General features: G+C 40.5%; 1 protein-coding gene across 1 annotated transcript in view; it reads right to left on the bottom strand.

The window, feature by feature from the left end:
* Cubn (cubilin) overlaps positions 1 to 23,596 on the bottom strand; it is a 208,006-nt gene that overhangs the window by 41,272 nt on the left and 143,138 nt on the right. The window contains 13 exon segments of the mRNA NM_053332.4: positions 824 to 1,011; positions 2,428 to 2,653; positions 3,564 to 3,685; positions 5,572 to 5,721; positions 7,671 to 7,877; positions 8,883 to 9,054; positions 14,411 to 14,592; positions 15,258 to 15,398; positions 16,020 to 16,229; positions 17,194 to 17,372; positions 18,802 to 18,976; positions 22,747 to 22,930; positions 23,066 to 23,256. Coding sequence (NP_445784.3) covers positions 824 to 1,011; positions 2,428 to 2,653; positions 3,564 to 3,685; positions 5,572 to 5,721; positions 7,671 to 7,877; positions 8,883 to 9,054; positions 14,411 to 14,592; positions 15,258 to 15,398; positions 16,020 to 16,229; positions 17,194 to 17,372; positions 18,802 to 18,976; positions 22,747 to 22,930; positions 23,066 to 23,256 — 2,327 coding nt within the window.

A 23,596-nucleotide genomic window follows, 5' to 3' on the forward strand; every position in this document is an offset into this window, starting at 1 on the left:
ATGTCATATTATTTCTACCGTTTAAAACAACTCTACTGGAGTAGGGATCATCCTCTTTATTTTATAGTTGAGTAATTTGAAGCCAAAGTATTAAATTGAATCATAAAAATGCACATGGGCGGTAAGTATGAAAGCGATGAGTGTATTCCCTGCTAATGGGACTTGGGCCTATGGGTCTTCCCATTAAAAGGCATGGTCTCCCCATGCTACTATATCCAAGATGCAAAATAGCACAGCTAAAGTGAGCTTACAATACAGTTATGGTCATATAAGTAGAAAGCGCCAATCCATGACGCGTGAACAGAGAAGCTGCCTGTCTAACCTTCCTGTTTACCATCAGTTTTAAAGTGTGTCTTTCATGGTTGTTTTACCGTGTGGACTCCTGATGTCCAGAATAAAGGCTGTCATTGGCTACTCCAATCTCCTCTAATTTTCATAGCATATATTAATTTTTCCTTGTGATGAAACCTTATACCATTTGCACTTTCTTTTTGGAAAGGAAGACAAAGATAGGAACAGAAAGAGAAAGAACAAGGAGGGAGGGAAAGGAAAGAGGAAGGAAGAAATAAAAGAGAAAGGAAAGACCACCCATCAGTGCTCATGACAATTTAAGAAAAATCAGAGGAAAATGTCCTTAATTTAGTCACTCCGCCGTGCACTCTGGGGTTCAAATCTCCCTTCTAACAGCTGAGGCTCCTTCCTTTTACACCGAAACATTTCAAGCAGCAAAACTGTACCCTCTTCTCTTCGAGAAATGACTTGGGTTCTCTGTGGCCAAAATGCTTCCATTCACCAAACCAGTTAAACAAAGGTGGGCACCAACCTTCACGAAGCTGTTCTGACACTGGCTGTCACTGCTGGGGATTCGGAAATTGCTGTCAAAGCTAATCTCCCAGTGTTTACTTTCGTGAGTGATCACTGTCCAGGAGCATCTGCTGTTTTCTGGGAATGTCTGAGGCCAGTGAGGAGATTTGATTGTACCATTAGCTGAGTGGAATGTTCCCCCACAACCTGGAAATTTTTCATGGAAAAAAAAACATTAATCTTCAAGATAAAATAGCGACTTTGGAAACCAAAGATGGCCAGAGAACATTTCTACATGTGAGATCACAACTCATCTTTTCTTATATCTGATTCATCTTTGGGGCAGAGACTAAGCAGGAGCCCATTATGTGAAGGGCTTTCAACGGACGACTGTCACTGTTTCGGTACACCCACACTTAACGCATCTGAAGTCACTTGATCTGAGCCCTGCAGATCATAACTGATAGTCTAATCCAATTCTGTCTCCAAACAATCAATCTTTTCTACTTCCTTAAGACTGTGTAGTAGATGGACAGCCAGACTACACTCGCTCTGCATTTTCTTACTACTAACACATGAGAATACACTCGTATGAGTCTTGGAAATCTTAGTTTACCACAGTGAACTAATGAAATGTTTTGTTTTTTTTAACTGGAGAAGGTCCTCCTACTAAGTAGTCTTTGCTTATTCATATTAAAACTGATTTATGGTTCTGAATAAATCATAGTGCTATAAAGAAAGAAAAGTCTAGGGTTATTTCAATAAGCCTAAAACACATACCTAAGGGATGAGAAGGAAAAATATGAATTCAGAGCAGAGTGACTTTAAACGGAGGGACATTGTGTGGCTCTTTAGCTTTGGAGCTAGTGGTTTTTCTGTAACTCTCTGGTGAATTCAGGAAAAGCTAATGGCTTAATGAGGAGTTGGACTCAGTCTATAGAGATCTTCATGTTAACCAACTCTATGATGAAGAATTGCCCTGAGATGGTTAGAATTTACTAAAATCCTGAGTAACTATCCAATACAAGCACCTAGAGTTTCTGAGACTTTTCACAATGTTCATATTTCATAGGTACAATGCTACCTTTAAAAAAATCCCATCACTTGTATTCTTTTGATTCAGAATCCATAGTCCATAGTAGCCCTTATTTTTATTCTAAAACACAAATTACATCTGTTTGTCTTTATCCTTAAACTACTCAATAACAAACCAGGTCTCCAGGGACAACACATAAACCAAAACTCTTCATAATGCACACTCTGTCTTAGCTCTTTGAACATTCTTCCTGTTAGCTGAGAGTGAGACTATTTGTCTCTTGTCGTCCTTTCCTGGACCATATGGTATTTAGCAACTATAGATATCACATATGTATTTTATTATGAATTACACATAATCTAGAGATAATGTTTTCTGAGGACATTCATACCTACATTACACACAAGTCCTACATCATTGTGTACATGAAACTTCAGCACTTGTAAATTTGGGTATTGAGTGGAGTCCTGGAACCCACTCCTCTTCAGGAATGACTATTCTTTAAACTAGGTAAGGAAAAAATGTCTCACTGAAAAAAAATAAATGCTAAATATAGAGAAGATATATATATATATTTTCTTTTTTACCTAAAGCGTTTGTGGTCCATGTTGCATAAAATCCACGAGTTTGCCCTTGATTGTTTGTGTTAAAAGTCACTATAAGTTGGTTGGAACCAGACTGTATCGGCCTTGGGACTGACTGTCCACAGTATCGTCCTATGACGGGCGATCCTGGGGAGTCACCATTCCTGACAGTGACGGAGTCTGAAGTGCAAGTTGGATGAGCCTCGAGAAGAAAGTCACTGAATGTGAGCTGCAGAAGAGAAAAGACACAATGAGCCACACTGAGCTGGAAAGGAGCCATCCCACCTCCAGGCAGACAGGCTTTCTATAAATGATTTCATTTCGTTGTAAGTCACAAGGTTTTCTATTTCTGGTTCTTCTTTCACTCTCTTATCTCCACTCTGTTTTCCTTATTAAAAGTTTTCTTGTGAACTTAGAAAGAGTTTAGTTTTGTCCAAGAAGTAGAGTCATTTGGGGGAACCCCAGCAACCTGTTAGGCTAAAATGACAGCTCCTGTCATTACTGAATCCACTTTTTTCTGGAGGCCAAATTATCTTCTACTAATTTTTACTAATTTGAGAAAAGATAACATTGTTCATTAATTGTAGGTTAAAATATATACTTTAAAGGAAGGATTTTATAGAAAAAATATCTGATTATAAACCCAAAGTCTAATCACTTATTTACACAGGCACACATGCACACACACACACGCATACATATACCCACTCTCACATACACATACACTCACACACTCTCTTACACACTCTTACAAACACTCATAAAGACACACTCACACAATTCACACACACACACGCACATATATGCACATACCACTCACACACATACACTCACACACTCATACTCTTAAACACTCTTCCACTCACATGCTCTTATAAACACCTGGACACTCACAATCTTACACACTCGCACACTTACATACACTCATACACACATGTACATGCATGCACACACTCACCCCCACATACACTCACACTCACACTCTTATACACTCTTATACACTCTTACACACTCACATACACTCACAACACACTCAAGAACACACACACACACACACACAGACACACACACACACCCCACACATATCCTATTTCCCCGATTCAGTCCTGTCAAGACTTAAGCCCGCTGTAAGAACTCACAGTGATGGTGTGCCCTTCTGGGGCTTTCAGCAGCCATGAACAGTGGGTCCATGCACTGTACAAGTTTGGATAGTTAGGACTTGAGATCACTCCATTGTCACCTGTCCGTATTCCACCACAATCTGAAATTAGATTTGTAAACCACTAAATAAAAGAGAAGAAAAAGCTCACATTGCTGTCACACAATACTTAATTATTACCATCCAACTTTCTGGTAAAAATACAATCAGTCAAGCAATCAATCAAGAATACAGACCTGAACAAGAATGAAGTTGGGTAGAACAGGATCAAATGAACTGACTCCCAAATAGATTTCCATAGGAAAGACAGCCTCAACTTGACAGAATAAAGGAGATTATCTTTGCTGTGAATGGAGAGTAATTATCCAGCGTCTATAGCTAAGAATGTGCTATAGAAAGTTTAAATAACTTTGTTTTTCTTGAGAGCACCAGACCGTGAGAATATAGGTACCGCGAAGAAATGATGTGCCTCTCAATCACCGATATCATCATTTCATAACAAGAGCTTGAATTTCAAAGGGTAGATTATTGTAGCAGTTTGAAAAGATGGCGCAGGTTTACAAGATCATATGGCCTGCTGTTCAATGCAAAACAACATTGCTTTTTCGCTTTACTCTTTTCTCAACAGGATGGAAAAGAATGGATGGGTGAAAGGTTTGCACACGTCGATGATACTTGTTATAACACAAAGAATGGTATACAGAACTATAGCAAAGTATGTTGATCCCAGTCAAACTCGATAGAAAGAAAAGTGGGTTTCTAAAAATCGTAAACAAGAAGTCCATTCAAACACTGAAGAACGGTGCCAAACAGAAAGTGTGGCAGACTGAGAGGTTTAAGGCCAAGACATGGGGTCCTCGAGAGATGGCTCAGAGGTCAAGCACTGACTGCTCTTCCAGAGGACCTGATTCAATTCACAGAACGACACGGTGGCTCACAACCATCTGTGATGGGATCTGATGCCCTCTTCTGGCGTGTCTGAAGACAGCTACAGTATATATATATATATATATATATATATATATATATATATATATATATATATATATTAAAAAGAAAAAAGACGGGCTGGAGAGACGGCTCAGTGGTTAAGAGCACTGACTGCTCTTCCAGAGGTCCTGAGTTCAAATCCCAGCAACCACATGGTGGCTCACAACCATCTGTAATGAGATCTGATGCCCTCCTCTGGTGTGTCTGCAGACGGCTACAGTGTACTCATATATAATAAATAAATAAATCTTTAAAAAAAAAAAGAAAGAAAGAAAAGAAAAAAGACGAAGACATGGACTCAGGGTCAGAACTAAGATTTTGGAGAGAAAGCAGGTTCAGGAGGTGTAACTTTAGACTTTCACACAAGGGAACAGTTTTACAATGAAAGAATTACCATGTTAGTGAAAGGGACCAGAAAAAAAAGTCCTCTGGGAACCAAGACAAGAAGTTGTGTTACCCACTTGAACTGAATTTCTACATACAAACTGTGAAAGGGACCAGAAAAAAAAAATCCTCTGGGAACCAAGACAAGAAGTTTACCCACTTGGACTGAATTTCTACATACAAACTCTGAACATTACACATGCATATCCAACACAAATTATAACTAATATTAGTAATCTGAATAAAACATAAACTGGGACCATGTAGAATTTATCCTAAAATTCAAGAACTGTTTACAAGTGAAAAAATATATCAATGTAAGTTGACCAAACTTGGGAACTGAATCAAACCATATAAAACAAAAATACTGCACCTTGAAGAAGACACAATTGTCTACACAGAGAAACAAATGAGAATCAAAGGGTCAAAACCATAAGAATATAGTAGGGTCTCCAGAATAAAGGAAAATATATAAAACCCATAAAATGCTTTTCTTGGTATCAGTAACAACTGGTTTAAAATTTAACCTGGGAATTTTCATTGAAATTAGCAATGAAACCATTATAAACCAAGAAATAAGTCTCTATAGCTCTGTGTTATGTTTCAGGGCTTACCTGTAAAGGAGTACTCTATATAGAATCCAGTATATTCTACACGCTCATTGCTGACGAAGTGTATCCACACCTGAGGGTAGGGGATGACCAAGGGCGCTGTTGGTGCTGACAGGCTACAGAACTTCTCTATCAGGGGCCCATCAGCATCCCCTAAACAAAACAGTATACAGAGTGACATTGGTTACAGGGTTTTGACAAATATCTTTGACCAATAGGACCAAACAATAAAAAATAACAGAAAGTACTTCTCGATGTATTTCAATCAGTGCCAATTTGTTTCAGCTTGTGTCTTCACACAAACTTTCACATATCTAAACAGAGGCACCACCAACTTAATACTTCCTTCCGCTGTGTGCTTTGTAAAGGAGGAAGAAATGTAATGCCAATAGTTGTGAGAAGGGTGCTCGTAGGATAAAGGTGATAATTGCCTAAGCTTCTTAAGAGTCTTCGCTGCATTTGATCACCTCAAATAAACAGAACACTTGGCACATGGGCCCCAAACTGCCAGGGTTGACTTGAATAGGTTTTATGGTGATTGCTTCTCACAGAAACATGATTAATATTTGCAGAGTTCCTGGAGAGTGCACATTTATCTGCTCCCAATTTATCCTGTCAGATGAACACCACTGACCTTATAAGTCAATAGAAGAGAGTATTTCTACTGTCTGTAAATCAGGAGGAATACAGAGAAAATTGAATTTAACCGACTGAAATTGAATATACAGCCATTCTCCTTATGTCCGTGAATGGCCTGGCAACAGGCAGAGGTAGTAAATGCTTATCAGCATTTCATGGGGAGCATTCTCTAATGGCCGTGTCCTCTTTTAGACTCATTTGCCTCAGACAGCTGGGATGAGTCTCCTGCAAAAATCCCTGATCTGTTACCACAGAGCACACCAAAGCCTTCATAAGAACTCTGTCTTCTATGTTCTCAAAAGAGACCATTGGTAACTGAACAGGTCTTCTCAATTTTGGCCTTGGTGCAGGGCTGCTATGAAAACTGAATGGAAATTATCTTGAAAACCTGAGAGTGAAACACATTCTTTAACCCATTTGATTCCTTCAGCTTGCTACGTAGTCTGACAACGACACTACACTATTACAACCACTACATGGGATATTAAAATATTACTTTCTGCATAGAAATAAATGAGTCTAACTTGCTATTTAATAACATCTATGTAGTCACTTTAGCGTTCTCTCCTCTGTATTTTATCCTAGTCCCTACCATGTAATATTTATGGGAGACCCATGAAGAATAAGTCCCATAAAATAAAAGATGTTAATAATAACAAAGGCCAATAATAGAAAGGGGCAGCTACCGCTGATTGGTATAGCTCTCTAACTTTTGCCTTCATATTTCTTTTCTTTAAAATCAGGAATTAAGGAGAACTCAACCAACATTTGATAGTATAGATTGCCTATAATATTTTGTTCATCTGTTGTTTTGGTACTTATTTTCTGGGACGCAAGCACCAGTGTGACAATGAGGGCAGCAGAGTTAGACCATCTGTGCCTGAACTGTAAGAAGGTACTGGGATCAACTGTTCATGAACACAGAATTAAAAAATAACTTCTTAGGAAAAGCTTGGTTCACCAGATGTGCCATGATCCTTTTCTATCATGAAAAAAAAAAAAAGAAGAACGATGTCTTTGAGGATTCATTCCCCAAACACCTCCCATGTGCTTCTTCTCATTGGTATACTTTGGGAGGGTTTTAAATGTCTCTAACCTAAAAAGAATTAAACAACCTTCTGTAACTCCTACAAGTTCTGGAAACTACTGGCAATCCGACCACACTGAGCTTAGTCTCAGAGGACCAATGGAACATCCTGAGAGGACAGAGACTCTCTAGAGCCGAACTTGGGTGACCCTCTCATTCAGGAAACCTGAGATAGAAGTTCTCCTTGCTAAGGACTCGCTTCATTCATGGTTCATAGGTCATGCTTCCGATATGGGAATGCAGGATTTCAGCATTGTGTTGACAAAGCTCTTCGGTATTGTCTATACTGAGATAGTAGCCATTTGACTCCTGCCACGGTGCCCAGGAATAAGAAGATAAAGATAAAAGAGAAAGCATGTTATTTCATTGAACTCACCTACTCGAAACTCTAGGACATCAAATGTACAGTCTTGATGACTTTCAATAGAAAGTTCTAGAAAATAGATACTTATGGATGAATTTTCCCGATTTGGATTACTGAGAGTCCATTCACAGTCTAGGTTTCTGGCATAATCACGAATTCCATTATAGCCAGGAGAAGAAAAGTTTCCACCGGAGACACTTGGAAGAAATCCACCACACACTAAGGCAGCAACAAAAGGCAGAGATAGAGTAATAAGATCCACGTCATAAAGGACGACTCCAACAATCATGGCACAATGACTGATGTAATAAATGTTATGTCAATTAGCTTTTCTAGGTGTAGTCAGGCTTTGTAGACAAAGAACATGAAAACTATAAGAAAAATGCCCCTTTAGGTTTATGAAGAAAATTCTAGAATTTCCCTTCTAGAATGAGGAAGATGGCTGTGCATTGGTTTCTCCAAATCTGGAAACTTATTCATTTAATATTTAATTTAGAAAAATACCCAAACCTCTGGTAAGTCCTAGTGTCTTTTGATGAACAATTTTTTATTTGATCCAATAATATTTTTACATCAAATAGATAATATAACACTGAAGTGTTGACAAACCCACTCTTTTAAATATGGTAATAAATGCCTCTTATACCAATAAAGTACATTTTAAAAATTTAAAGATGTATTTACTTCCATTCTCCCTGAAATACAAAACCCTCAGAGAATAACAGCAGACCCCAAAGGAAGATGATACTTTAAATCCAGACCATATGTTGCTTAATTTGGGGGATAATCTATATTAAATGAAACCCTTTCATTATTTTCACTGAAAATACACATAAACTAGATGAACAAAAAATAACAACACATGTTCAGTTGTATGTGAAATTATTTAATCTTTGGTAATAAGTTACCTAGGAGGTAAGTGTTTTCTTCAGTGTCTTTACATGGACTTGTGCTAGAAAATAATCTAAAAAACTTTTATTGTAAAAAACCAAAATGGAGGGGTTTCCCCCCTAAAACTGCAGTGGTTGCTTCTCCTCTTTCAGATCCTACACCTCCCAACCAGATGTTGTATTTGTTCTAAATGTTGCTCTTGTGTGAAAGATTCCAAGTATACCTTTTGATCACTATAGAGAAAACAGAAGGCTCAGCTATTTGGGGCAGTGTTTGTGGGGATAGTGAGGGAGTCTGACCAAGAGGAGGCGAATTTGCAGCATCCTACTTCACCTGCATCTTCAGTAGAGGTGTAGGAAGCAGTGAAGCCTCCATACGGCCGGGAGCCATCAGTGAAAAATACCACTTTCATGGTGTTTCCTGAAGATTTGAATTCATTGGTCACATTCACACGGCTGCACAGTTTCTGTAGTAGGGGCGAGTTGCTTCTAATGCCATTGAATACCTGGTAGAAAAATAGGTTGACTTGTAGCTATGCTGCCCACATTACTGCATATCCCTCCGGTGATGAGCATTCTCGGCCCAGAATCATGTCCTACTAAAGGAACCACAGTCACCAATACAGACACCTATCCCAGAACCGTAAGCCACAGAGCCTTAGGGTCAATGTTGAGAAAATGAAAGAATAGGAAGTATGTCCTCCTATGTGGGACAGGTGAACGGCTACTGCATACTTTGTAAGGGAAGGCACTGCCCTACGAGTGAGGTAAACATGACCCTGTGCCTTCTTATCCTTCACAGAGTGCACTGACGTGTGGTTTTTCTTAGTCGTGCCTTGGAAGCATGACTTGGTTATTCCAACTGTATATAATCAGTCATCTACTCTAAATACCTTGAAAAGTACTGTTAGGTGGTTTTACTTCGTTATTTTTAACTAGATGTTCTTGTGCATATCTTGGTAATGGCCATGTGCACGTCAGTACAGGGGCTGAGAGACCGGGAGGCCAGAGCATTGGGTGTGCTTGAAACTGGAGCAACAGGCAGTTGTGGCTGTCCAAAGGGTGTACTGGGAGCTTAGCTTCCTCCCTCTGCAAAAGTAGTACATGTTCTTAACCCCTGAGCCAATTCTCCATTGCTCCTTGGAAAGTAACTTAAAATAAATCTATCTTTCTGCAACTATAATGTTTCTTTCTTAATTATTTATGATTTAAAGTGTCTATATTCTTACTCATTTGACTTAACTTTTTATATTTTTGATTATAATAGAATGATAACAGTTTTCCCGCCTCTTCTGCCCTCCAAACCCTTGATTACAGGCTTCCCCACTTTCCTCCATTTTCATGACCTTTTAAAAAACTAATTGTTATTGCACACATATATGTAAGTGCACAGATATTCCTAACTGTTGCTTGCTGAGTTCACATAATGTTATTGTATGTATGTTTTCAGGACATTCTGTTTGGCATTGGTCAACCAATCAGTGTGCTCTTACTCACTTGGCTTTTAAAAACTGTGTTATTACCGGTATCAAAATATAATTGACAGCTTTAGTGATGGCTGGCAAAGGGTGACTATATCTGGAAAAAGTTTTGTGAATGCTTTTCAGAAGGCAGAAACAATTCTAAGAAATAAATAGCAACTCACTCCGTGATTGATACTCCTATTTTTAAAAAGGATTTGAATGGCTCAGAATTAGAAATAACGGTGCTAAAAGCTTGGTTAAAATAGAACATACTATACTCCCAGGGATGCAAGCTTTTTCATTTACAGTAATTAATGACTGAACTCAGCTCTTTGGTGGTTTCTGATTTAAAATGCCTTCTAGCTACGGGAGCAGAGGAAATGTTTCCATCACTCTTCCTGCAGATAGAAAGCCAGACTCTGCTAATTACCTGCTCAGATTATCCTGTCTGATCATTACCATGCTTCCAGCTCTCAGGCATGTTGTAGGGATCCATTTCCCAAATGCAGAGAGCACAGTACAAAGATTTATAGTCTGTTGAAAATCCAACAACTAGGAATACTTGAATTTGGATCCAAATTTCCCACAAGGCAAAGCAACAGAGGACAATACACATTTCATGTTTCTATGAACAGGAGTGGGTAATGTGTTCTCAGAATCAATTCTATTTATAACCAACTACAAGGCTGACAGGACCCGTTATAGGCAATGACTATTCACTGCCTCTTTCTGCATCTGACTGTGGCATAGAACTGTAATGACCAGACTATGTGCGGTCAACCAGTTAGTATATGGACTTCTTTCTGCATTTAGAAGCAACCAGAGTATGACCTCGTGTCTTGTCCTCTACTGTCTTTTGTAGGCAGAAACTGCAAGCCTCAGAAGACCTAAGGCTGGAGCAGACACATGACAGTCAAGACAGGATTTAAGAATTGCTATGAGGAGGAACAAACTGGGACATTCGTCTCATGACCCCATAGGCTGTGTGGTGCAGCCTTTCCTTTCCTCCATCTGAGTCATCAGTCCAGCTGGGTGTGGTGTTCAAGTAGCAGGAAGCTCAGAGCTCACCCATGTTGCCTGTAGATCTTGGGGTTTTTCCCCCCTATTCGGACAAGCATTCAAGTACACATAGGGTGGGCGAAAGGCAATTAACACGCTTATTTGGAGTACAGAAGAGGAAAGTAAGCATTGATGCATAAAAATGATTTAGAGAAATGGGACTTAAAGATCCTCCTCCAGAAATGAATTTGTAAAGTGATGAGGAAAGCTCGGAAGCCATGGCCTTTTCCAGATTGATAAGTACAAGGAAAGGTCTGTCTTAATTACTTCCATAAAGCCCAGGTGCCAGGCTCATGTATGTACACAGAGAACCCAATCAGTTTTTTAGATAGATTTCTTAAACATGAATGAAGAACAAACAGGGCTCTGGAGAAACATCCAATATGAAACTCAGAGACCAATGTAAACAGAGATGCAAACTGAAAGAAGCAATATGAAAACTTCAAGTTATGACTCTATAATACTCTAATATGTAGATTCAAATGATTATGATAAAGCAGAAATCATACAGGTCCTCAAAGGTTATCATGCACATCCATGTCCTTAGAGCATTACAAGAGCATGTCCCCCAGCAAAACCAGGAAGTTGACTAAGAAAGGAAATGTACAGCATCGTGGAGCCAGCTGGCCAGTTCCGAGTGGAATTTGGGGACTACAGACACAATGGTGGAGGGAAATCCCCAAACAAAAGCTCCCAGCTGGTTTGCTGCAGGTGGACAGGGATTCACAGAAGGATACTGGTGACAAAAATAGATATGTATGCCTTTGGTGGAAGATGTGTAGAAAAATTAGTGACTGACATCCATAAATGTAAAAATAGTCCAACTATTGTCATTGCTATTTGAAAAAGCAGAAGGAAATGTGGGTACAGCATACCACCTGGCTTAGCCTGAATGTAGTTTCCATAAGCATCCAAGTGTAACAACCATGGAAACTGTGACATGTGTGTTTTGTCAGGAAGCTGACAATTTGTGAACTATGAATTTCCTGTGTGGCCTTCTCATGGGAGGAAGCTAATTCCTCAGGTTCTATAGTAGGACATAGCTAGATGAGCCCCAAGACCACCTAAAGAGGTGCAAAAGAGGAAATGTTAGCTGGAAACAATGGTGTAAATGCTACAAGAAGTAATTAGAATCCCAGAGATAAGATGCATTAGGAGGGAGGGGGGAAAGGGAAAACAGAAACATAACCCAGCATTCTCTGGCTCTCAAACGTAAGAAAAACGCACTGGTCCATACTGAGTATCTGGGGGAAACAGTTCAGTACTTCAGATACTAGACCTGAGACAATAACCTGAAAGCTAAATGGGGCCATGTTGGGGTAATAAAAAGTGATGAGGAGATGTCATGGGATGTCAAAATAAATTGCAAACGTTATTTTGAAATTTCCTATTGAAGAGCAGACAACTAACCCGAAAACAAAAACAGCTTTTTTTTTTAAAGGTAATGATGTTATTTCCCCAATTCATTCATCAAACCCTTATCTTCAAGAATATAGATCACTAGGGGCTCACCAAAGGAAACCTAGTTCTAGCGCTCAGAAAGCTGATGTGAAGTACTGTGAAATGACAGCACATGGGAGGAACAGGTAAAGGTGGGGTTTGCTTCATTTAGGGTCTTATAATGAGGTGGTGGGGGTCAGAGCAGAGATCTAAGGGAGGTGAAAAAAGATAGCCAGGCAGCCATCTTGGGAGGAACAGTCTAGATAGAGGCCAAAATCAGCAGTTAAGGCCTAATGTTGGAGCTCTGAGAATAGTCAAGGGACAGAAGAGAGGCTAGCATGTCTGGGTCATAGGAGCAGAGAGGATATGGGATGGGATGGGGATAAGGTAGAGGAATAAGAGAGAAAGGACCAGCAGGTACTGGTGGGCTGGCTGGGCCTTTGTTAGGATTTGGGATTCATATGAATGAGATGATAGATCACTGAAGAATTTTTCCAAGAAAAAGTAATATGACTTGCCTTAACAATGCCAGGCCAGATTCCTACCACTAAGATCCATTTCTAGCCTCAATATGATCCTGTTTAGACTGGAAACCATTACCTTGGCTGCTGTGCTGAGAACACAGGAAGACGAAGGCAGAAACAGGGACTAATGAGACAATCTAAGGGAAGGAAGGCAGCGGCAGTGGGTGGATAAGATGTTAGGTGCTAGAGTTTTTCTAAGGCACAAACAATGGCTCTTGTGAATAGATGGAGTTATAGAGTATAGGAACTAGAACTCCAAAATAAACCAACATAGTTCCCTTGGGTAATTAGAAATATTATATACTCAGGTAAATCCAAAGAAGTCAGACATGGTCGTGCATGCCTTTGATCCCAGAACTCAGGAGGCAGAGGAAGGTGTATGCCAGAGGGTTTGAGGTTATTCTGGTCTATAAGAATGAGTTCCAAGACAGCCAGCGCTACACAGAGAAACAGTGTCTAGCTTGGGCTGTTTGTGGAACTCCTAACAGTGGGAGTGGGGCTGTCTCTGACTCTTTGCTTGTTCTTAGGACCCTTTTCCTCCTACTGAGGATTCGGCCTTGCTATGAGGGTCTGTGTCTAGCCTTATTCCATTTTGATATGCCATGTTTGGTTGTCATCCATGGGAGGCATGCTCTTCTGCAGGGAAATGGAAAAACGGTGGATGTGGGGGAGAAAGGGGAGAAGTAGAGGAGTAGGGGAGATGCAGAGTCAGGATATGTTATATGAAAGAAAAATAAATTTAAAAATTTCAGAGACTGAAAACGGGAGCAAGATGGATGGAGAAATATATTAACATTAATCTAATTTGGTCATCTATTACTCTGTGCAAAGCTATTGATAAGTACATATATGTATACATACAAACATGTATCGGTGGGCACAGTATACACTTCCCAGTCAGTAACATACTTGTTACTTATACTTGTGGGTATACTTTGCTTTTCTCAGGGTAGGGAAGCTAGGGATGCTGAAGTTAGGCCTCTTCTATTTTAAAGTGGCAACGTGGCAGGTCTGCAGCCCTGGCTTCCTACACTCTGGCAGACAATTACGGAGAACCACTCATCTCCTTAAGACTCATGGGTGCCTGGGCTGAGACTGGTAAAGTTTACTTGTATGCTTAGCTATTATCTGTGGACCCTGTCACATTTAACGATGGTTTGCTCTGAAAATTGATTTAACCAATGTACAACCTGTGTGCATGCATTCATTGATGACAGTGTCTGAAAGAAGTTTATGATGATCTCATTCTGTCTAAAATACTCAGAATTCACCTGAAATGCAGTTGCCCGGGTGACTGCGTTTTCATACTACCACGTCTGCGTGAATTCATTCCATACAGAATGGAACACAGAGCCCTGCCTACCAGGGACACTTACGATGAGGTGCTCACTGTTACAAGATGGCTGGGTACTCAGCCTCAAGTTGGTAAACGTCAGGACGATCCGCCTTCCTTCTTGTACAGTGATCGTCCACTCACAGATCCGGGCATGAGGATTTGGGTTTGGGTAGTTGGGAGAAGTAAATGTGCCAGTAGGGCCATGTAAATCCCCACCACACACTGAAAGACAGAGAGAAAAACATTAAATTTAATTATCTTTTTGCATATGGGACGTTTTTAAAGTTAGTCTTTAGTGACCCGTCTAGAAAAAGTTATTGGTGACAATTTTTGTCTCCGCGTGTATGAGAATGCTTGTCTGTATTCATTCCTTGATTTCTTGCATCTATATCTGTGTTCGGCTCTTGTCTCTATCAATAGTTAACATTTTCCCAAGGAAAACAGTCCACTGGCAGTATTCAAATAATTATCAGAGCCCAGAATATATAAAAGACAAATAAATATAGCAGAATTAGGAAAGCTAACACCATTATTATGCTTTTTAGACAAGATCTTTACTTCACCCAGGTCTGTCAGGACATTTGGGAATGCGAGTTCTTGACAGTTCTAGGGCATTATAATGGACTACCTTTCTCAAGACGAACCTTGCAGGGAAGTCTTCCTGCGTCTATCACAATACAAGCTACCTCCTTGTTGGCTTTTATTTGAATGGTAACTCCTCATTAGTTGGTGAGTGATTATTAGCATTGCCTCTTATCTTGTTGTAAGAGTCAGGAAGAGACCGTCACGTTTTCTTTTTCAAATCATTGCCTCGTCAGTATCTGGCATAGCGTCTGTATATCCTCTGTAGGGGAACAGTACCGTTTCTAACAATTCGTTGGGCTCACCTTGTCTGCTGGACTTAAACTGCAGCCTAAATCCTGAGGCAGTGACAGAGCCATCTGTGACAAACTTGACGGAAGCAACATTGCTGGAAGTGTCAACACTGCTAGGAGTGGAGTTTCCACAATATCTCCCCAGAACTCTTCCTGTAAGAGCCCAGTAATTGGTTATCCATATGCCTGGGTGATTCATTTCTGTTAATATTTACTTAAGTTGTTTTGCATGGACGAAGAAAACCAAATCTATGAGGCAATCCTTTGTCCATGAAGAAATGGTAACCACTGCCGAGAAAATCATGAACAAACACCAATATATTCAAATATATGCAGATGTATAAAGAGTGGGACCAATTAGGGTAAGTCTATCTCAGCCAGTTGAGGAAGGCTTGATCACCTGATTAAAGAAAAGAACCAAGGGCCCTTTCTACTGTAACATGAGACCACTGTCCTTCCCTCTCCTCATGTTTCAAGAGGCTCCTCCAATAACCACTTGTGGCACCGAGAGGCTTCCATAGGTAGAAGATCCTTCTTAACACAAAGTTCTTTCAGTGTGTTCTCCAAGATGGCCATAGAATGGCTCCCGGGATACTGAGCATCCACTGTGATCTGTTAGAATCATGGAAGAGAGCTACTGACCGTGACCAGAGCTCATGAATCTACATTTCAAAGGCATCAGACACACTTTTGCCTTTATCAGAAGTAAAGATGCTTCTGAGGCTGAATAAATTAAGATGTAAACACCCACAAAGAAAGAAATATTTCACTGACCAGAGGTATGGTTTTCCCAGATCTCCACAAAGTCTTTTGTACAACCAGGAGAGCTCTGAAGGTTAAAATCTTCAAAACTGAGAGTGAGGTAGTGTCCTGGGAGGCCTCGGATAAACCACTGACAAAACACATTGTTTGCATACGGAAGGGTCGGGTAGCCAATGCTCTCGATGACTCCACTGTCCCCTGAGACTGTTCCTCCACAGGAAGCTACAAAGCACACACATACAAACGGTATTCTATTATGATTTCTCTGATTAATCCAAGATAATTTCAAACTTTTAGGAGCCAAATGGATATTGAGAGAAGCTGAAAATCTGAAACGGTCTGAAAAAGTTTGATTAAAGTTTTCCAAATTATTTGAAATCTATTATGGATGGAAAGGAAGATACTTAGTAATGAGAAATGAAAGACATCTATGGAATGTCACTCTAGATTAACTATTATGTACACACTGTGCTGCACTAAATAGTCTGGTAGGGCTTGAAAATACTATTCAGTTATTGTTTATCACTTGGATGTGGTAGCTAGATTAACATACATACACACAGTTAACTTACGTTATAAGGTAAGTTGTGTAGATTAAATACTGTTAAAACTAGACTTTCTGAGCTTTTGAAGATTTTTATATTTGTTTTGAGAGTGTTCAGACCCACTAGATCATATGCAATACGTGGTGTTATATATTTGGAGTGTATCTTCAAATTGTCTGTTTATGGCTCGCTTTATTTTTAAATAAAGAAATCAAACTCCGGGGAATAATGTGCTTTTCATTGAGTAACTGGCTTGGCATTGGAGACTCAGAAGGAAAAGGTCTGACCGTTCTATAGTCAGTGTCTAAGTCATCATCCAAGTGCACTTGTTGTATCACTAAAGAAGTTTATCATTTGTAAGTATATTAGACACATTTCACGGTAAGAGAATGAAACGAAGTTTTATATAGCTGAAAATATTTTATATACAAATTAGGACAATATAAAATACTAAAGTTTTAGTGAAATTTAATGAATTTTAGTATAATATAAAAATAATTAAAAAATTGGTAGCGACATTGGGAGTTAATACATGATATTCTTTTTCTCAATCTTAAATGTAGGCAGATGAAAGGTAAGGTGCGATTAGACTTGTAGTGCTCCCCTGGACCATTCTTTCCTGTTTAAAGATAAAGCATTACCTATAGAGTACTTGGCCTTGAATCCCATGTAGCTGGAACCACCGTCAGTGTGAAACTTCAAGTATATTCGTTCTCTCGAGGATACCCAGCTATGAGGCAGAGTGTGGCCACACAACTTGGAAACCAGACGTGCATTCGAGTTGGCTCCGTCACGCAATTCAAGATAGCTCACAGAACAGCTGGCAGGAAGAAATTATCAAACTTAAAAAACAGCTTTATTTCACTTATTTTGTTAATAAAAGACTTCTTTCTTTAAGGACATGACTTAATTATCATTTCTGAATGAAAAGAGAACATGAGTGGATCTCTTTAAGCTTTGGGGTGATTTTAATAAATGTCATATGTTTTTCTAGTGGCAATACAACTTCCCACGAATGACCAAAGCAGACAGCTTTTACCCTGGGAGAAAAGTTCCTCCCATGTTATCTATCTGTTTTAGAAACATAAAAGTAGAGGTTGGCCTTGTTGGGCACCAGTGGGAGAAGAGGTTCTTGGTCCTGCCAAAGCTGGATGCCCCAGTGTAGGGGAATGTCAGGGCGGGGAGGGGGAAGGGGGTGGGTGGGTGGATGGGGGAACACCCTCATGGAAACAGGGGGAGAGGGGATGGGATAGTAGGTTTATGGATGGGAAACCAGGAAAGGGGATAACATTTGAAATGTAAATAAAAAAATATCCAATTCCAAAAAAAATAAGAAAAAGAAACATAAAAGTCATTTCAGATGAACTATGAATTTACCTAAAGTAGAATTTGTCAGACATGATAATGAATACACTCTATAGGAGAATGATGAACCTCTCTCAGAAATTGCATGACTCTGGCTATAGGAGCACAGCTGCACTGTCTATGTCCTTAAAAGACGATATGCCTCTACTCATGTGTCCCAATAAAGTCAAGCCGGACCATCCGTGCTTACTTGGCATCATATCATATTTGGTATCAAAAATTGCTGCGCAGAAGGTCTGCTGGGACATGCATCATTTCACACAAAGGCAGGGGTGTTTCAGACAAATGCAAAAGAAACCATAGGTCTGGGCTTCAGCTTTTAGTTTTGCTTTGGTTTCACTGACTACGTAGTTTCCCTGGTTTTCGCACAGTCACACATGCTGTCTGAGCTGTGATCCTTCACAAATGCTGACACAACCAAGACTGGGACATTGCAGAGTGATTGCATCAGTGCTCTTTGGGGCACCCGTGGTCTCTAATGCCACGCCACACAAATTCTTATTCGTTAAGCGGATATATTTATCATCTGAATATGCAGCTAGACAGAAATATGCTCATCTAAGAGACATTGGATTCTTCCTGTGAGAGGAAGAACAAATGGCATAAATCTCAAACCACCACTCCCAGTGTCTCTTGGAGGATGTGTGGAGGGTGACAATGGTGACAATGGTGACAATGGAGGCCTGCACACACAGTCTACTCAGCTGGAGAGCAGTTGCTAGGCAAGGCTTTGAGGCTTCAGACATTGACTCATCTCTTTGTCCCTACATTTTTCTGGGCAGCAGGTACTGCCGAGCAGAGAGGAAATGAATTGTCTTGAGACACAACAACTTAAAAAAATATTAACTTTGGGTTGGAGGAACATTAGGACGGAGGTGACCTACTTGGGTGTGTCTTCAATATTGAATTGATCTTCAAATTGGAGCTGTATGCTTCTCCCTGGAGGCGCCTCTAAGATCCAAATGCATTCGGCATGTTGGGGATAATTAGCAGGGTAGTTGGGGGAGGTCAGGTATCCGTCAGAGTCAGCATCATGGATGTAGACAGTGCCCCCGCAGGCTGTCAAGAAACAGTTAAATCAATCTGCAGTCTGGTGAACACCGCTACCACAATCTCTGTCTACTATCAGTTTGTCTGTGTTTTTCCTCCCAACTTCCTTTCATCAGAACTATCCTAATGTTCTTTGTAAGCAAATAAATCCTGAACTTCCTATAAAATGAGCTACCATAAATGTTCCTTTTTTTATTCTGTCATGCCGTCTGTTCCGCTCTTCTGTTAGGTCAGGTGTTCGTTTTAAAACGTGTGTATGTATGTGTGTGTCAGGGGATGTTGTTGGCTTTTTTGTTTTTAATTTTATTTTACTTTTTAACTTGATTTCACTTTTACCTTTTTTGTATGGGTGTTTTGCCTGCCTGTATGTCTGTACCACATACATGCCTGGTGTCAGCTGAGGCTAAAGGAAAGCATCCGATCCCTTGGAAATGGAGTTAGAGACAGATGTGAGCTGCCAAGTGAGTGCTGGGAATTAAACTCGAGTCCTCCTGAAAAGCAGCCAGTGCAGCTAATTTTCCAACCACTACCCATCTCTCTAGCCTGTTTGTTTTTGAGACAGTCTTGGATGAGCCTTGTCTGCCTATGTTCTTGAGGCTACCTTAAATTTTTGAACCTCTTAGAGCTACCAACCATGAGCGGGGTTTATAAATACCATCATGCTATTTGGTGTTCTATTTGTGACCGAAAAAGAACCATCTGAGAACCCTGTCAACTTTTAACCCCTCATTTGTTACCATTCAGAATACATTCACTTGTATCTGTCACCTCTTCCCGTGACTCTTCTGTATCTCTGGATCATGTTCCCTTCCCATCTGTCCTTCTGAAATCACTGTACTTAAGATCTCCGTCCCCTAACATCTTCACTTCTGCTCTCTTACCGACCCATCCCTCCATCCCTCCCTCTTTTCCTTTTGCTTTTCCTTCTTTCTAACATGTCGATCATGTTTATCTCACTCCTCAGTTTCCTGCGAGCTGTGTATGCAGAGATGACTTCTCTATAAGTACTCGATACCTATTGCATTGCCCGCGATCAACCCCATCTTCCTTTTTTCTACCTCTGACCTTCAGCTTCTCAGACATCATACTCTTTGTTTCCTTCTGTCAGCTCAGCATTCCCCCTCACACCATCCCGTGTCTCCTACCAGGGCTTCCCTACAGTGCCAGAGAGCCCCGGGAATCTCTTCGCAGGTCTGCCATCTTTTCATCCTTAAGAATTCCTTGGTTGTCCCGTATGCTCATGTTTAAACCACGACCCATCAGTTGATCATCCTCTCACTTTATCAGATCTGGCTAGACACCTCTTCTCACTTCTGTGTTCCAACAGTCTACTAGAGATCTTCAGGGGATGGAATTCAGGGATTTCAGGATAAATAATCTACCCATTATTACCATATCTGGATGTCGGTCTAGCACCTTGTGTGTACCTAGTTGCTGCTCATTCTCTTTCATCATGTCTTTCCCACCTCTAAGTGACCTGAAAGTCCACTCAATTTCCTATTCAGAAAGCCTTTCAACATGACCCTTTTTCTACCTTTTTACTGATGTGGCCTTAGCTCAGGACAGTAGTGTTTCCTGAATTACTCTTTCAGATGAGTCTTCAGTCTTCCAGTCATGAAGCTATGCTGCTGTTTCTGATCTGGTCAAGCCATAGTGCTTTGGCTTTAAACCTTTCAGTGGCTCCGTGTGAGTATTTGGTAATACCTTATCTTTAAGAGCTAATGACCCTGAGCATCATGATGCATACTTGGTTCATCATCATAGTCACCTCCTTCTGACCCTGTTCTCCAACATAGCACATTCCTTTGAAATTGTGAGTTATCTTCTAATGCTGAGATGTCTTATGCCATTATATCATTCTTTACTAAGTGTAAATCTCTGTCCGCCCTTCTTTGATACCATCAGTTTAGATTGGCGCTTCTCCTGTGCGATCACAGCTAGATCCTGGATCATTTCTCCATTATGCATTCACTATGCTGTACAAGAACTGCTTGTATGTCTCAGTCATTGCACAGAGCTCCTTGATAAAACTTAGCAGTGGGCGTAGTGTAAAGCTCTTTATAAATGTTTACCTAACTAATTAACAAGCCAAAAGACTAGAAGACATCTAGCACAAGACTATAGAAAGCTCAATCAGCTAGAGCCAGGGAGAAAGATGGTGTAAAGCTCAGTAAGTGATGCCAAGAGCTGTTCACCCAGAACATAATTGAATACATGGGAAATGGTATGAGGTAGACACCATGGGAAGAGAACCAAGGAGAAGACTGGCTTAGTAAGTCGGAAGAGACAAGCACAATCCTATTGCTTGTGGCTGCCTCAAGATAGCTTTTCAAATCAAAAGACCTTTGTTCAATCTTAATGTTAAGGGTAGTCATATGTGTGAGGAAAGGCAGAGAGATGATCATGGCTGCTAGCCTAGGTGCCTGACTGGTGGGCCTAAAAGGGAGCTAAAAAGAAAGTATACTTAGGTACATCTGAACTGTCACTAATTTAGGGTTGATCCTGGCATTAACAAAGTAGAAAAGTGAGTCCTGAAGGAGGTGAAACCAGTCTGTTTAAAGTCACTGTGGACGCCAGCCTAAACACAGGGAAGCCAGAGAAGATGCCAACTTCCAGGAGTGAGGCAGCTGCCCTCAGAGCTGCTAGCAGCTCTCCTAGTGCCTGAGCTTAATGCCCTAGGGGGTGACTGAACACACTGCTTGCCTTGGGCCTTGCTGAGGCAAGTAAGTGGGTTGGGGAATGATTGATTAATAGAGATTTTTGTTTCCTTTTCCCAGTTGAAGAAATGATGCCGACATTCTGAATCTCTCACATTTGAGATCACGTATGTTAAAACATCCAGTTTCAGTTGGGCATGGTAGCACACGCTTATAGTTCCAGTATTTGGGATACCAAAGCAGAAGGATGAGGGACTCAAGGTCACCTTCAACTACACAGTGCATTCCAGGCTACCTTGGGCTATAGAAGATCTGATTCAAATAACACAGCAGGAGAAATGGCAACAACAAAAAAACCTTCACAGCTTTATGAAGCTCAATATACCTTTTGATGCACATTCAAGAATCTGGGATTTCAGTCTCGTAATCATTCATGATATTGAATTTGGAGGGACAAGTAGAGATTTAGTTCTGCTGCTTATTCTCCACTGACATTTAGTTAAAAAGTAAATGTCACAAAAATCAATCAGTACAGTAGAGTTAAATACAATCATAGTTAGACATTAGTAAGGCTGATTGCATAAAGATGGCTCTGAAATACAGTAATAGATGAGTAATAGCTAGGTAAGTAACAGTAGGATCATAGGCCAGTGCTCCTTATGAAGCAACACTGCAGTGATGGTGAACAGAGCAGGCCCAGCCCGTACTCTGCTGCCGTCGCTGGGTTTAACTTAGACATTTCCTCACAGAAAAAACTAAAGGATTTTGGGGGCCCCCCAAAATCGGTTCATTTGCTACAGACAGAAAATTCACATTTATCATTAACTAGAAAACAAACAAACTAACAAAAAAATCTGTAAGTTGGAAAACTCAAAGCCTCATTTTGCTTACCTGTAAAGTAGAAATAAAACGTTCTTGAAGAAGCACGATGCTGAACAGCTAGTGTACAAAGCGTGCTCTAAGTCCTGGATCGATCACAGGCAGCTCTTCTTAACACTTTTTTACCTGACTTTTTACTGACTTTTACCTCAGAAAACTTTGTGTTTTCTTTTCTAAAATCCCCAAACCAAATAACCCCAGGGGGGAGGGAAGTACAGATAGAATTCTCAAGGAAACACTTACCTAAACTCTTTGCCTCATATCTGATCTTAAACCCTTGTCCACCATTACTACTGTCCGAGATGAACTGAACAAACATTTCATTGCCTGAGGTGAACAGAGTGGACGGTGCGTACATTCCGCAGAAACGACCATTTCTTCCAGAAGGTCCCAGTGGTGGAGAATGGTTATCTGGTCCGTTTCTTAGCTGGAAAGACATTTAAAATGGTACATCCTTAATACTGCAAAATAGGATTAAAATTCCTATCAAGATTCATACTGAAAATTTTAGATTAAGTCTGGAGAGAGAGAGTAGCTTCGGAGAGCCACGAGCATGACTTACCACCAAGTAATCCCCCTGACTGCAAAAAGAGTCTCTGTTTTGAATCTGGAAAGGCTGCTCAAAATGGACGGCGATGGTCAGACCAGTCTGGACCAGAACATGCCAGGAGCAGTTGAGGTTGGGAAGGTAGGTGTCTGGATACTTGGGGGATGTGATAACTCCTCGATCTGCATGCAAATATCCACCACAGCCTTACCGGGAAGAAAGAAAGGTAGGTTACTTAAACGATATTGACAACGAGGTTTTCATGCTCTTCTTCCCCCCTCTCCCAAACTGGGGACTTCCAAGACGTCAACAGCAGACGAGAAACTTGAAAGTAAATTGGGATCAAGAAATGACTCGAGGCACAATCACTGAAGGAGTACAGGCGAGATGCTCTCGGTGTGGTGGTCAAGATCTGAGCCGCAGAGGAAAGAGCACTTACTTACTTCCACAAAGGCTGACTTTGCAGAGATAGAGGGCGATGCTATGAACAAATGCACACTGCGTAAAATAGCTGTGAATCCAATATGCAAAGTAAAGGAGTGGGGG

The sequence above is a fragment of the Rattus norvegicus genome, chromosome 17, assembly GCF_021556685.1.
Source record: "Rattus norvegicus strain SHRSP/BbbUtx chromosome 17, alternate assembly SHRSP_T2T, whole genome shotgun sequence".
Lineage (NCBI taxonomy): Eukaryota > Metazoa > Chordata > Mammalia > Rodentia > Muridae > Rattus > Rattus norvegicus.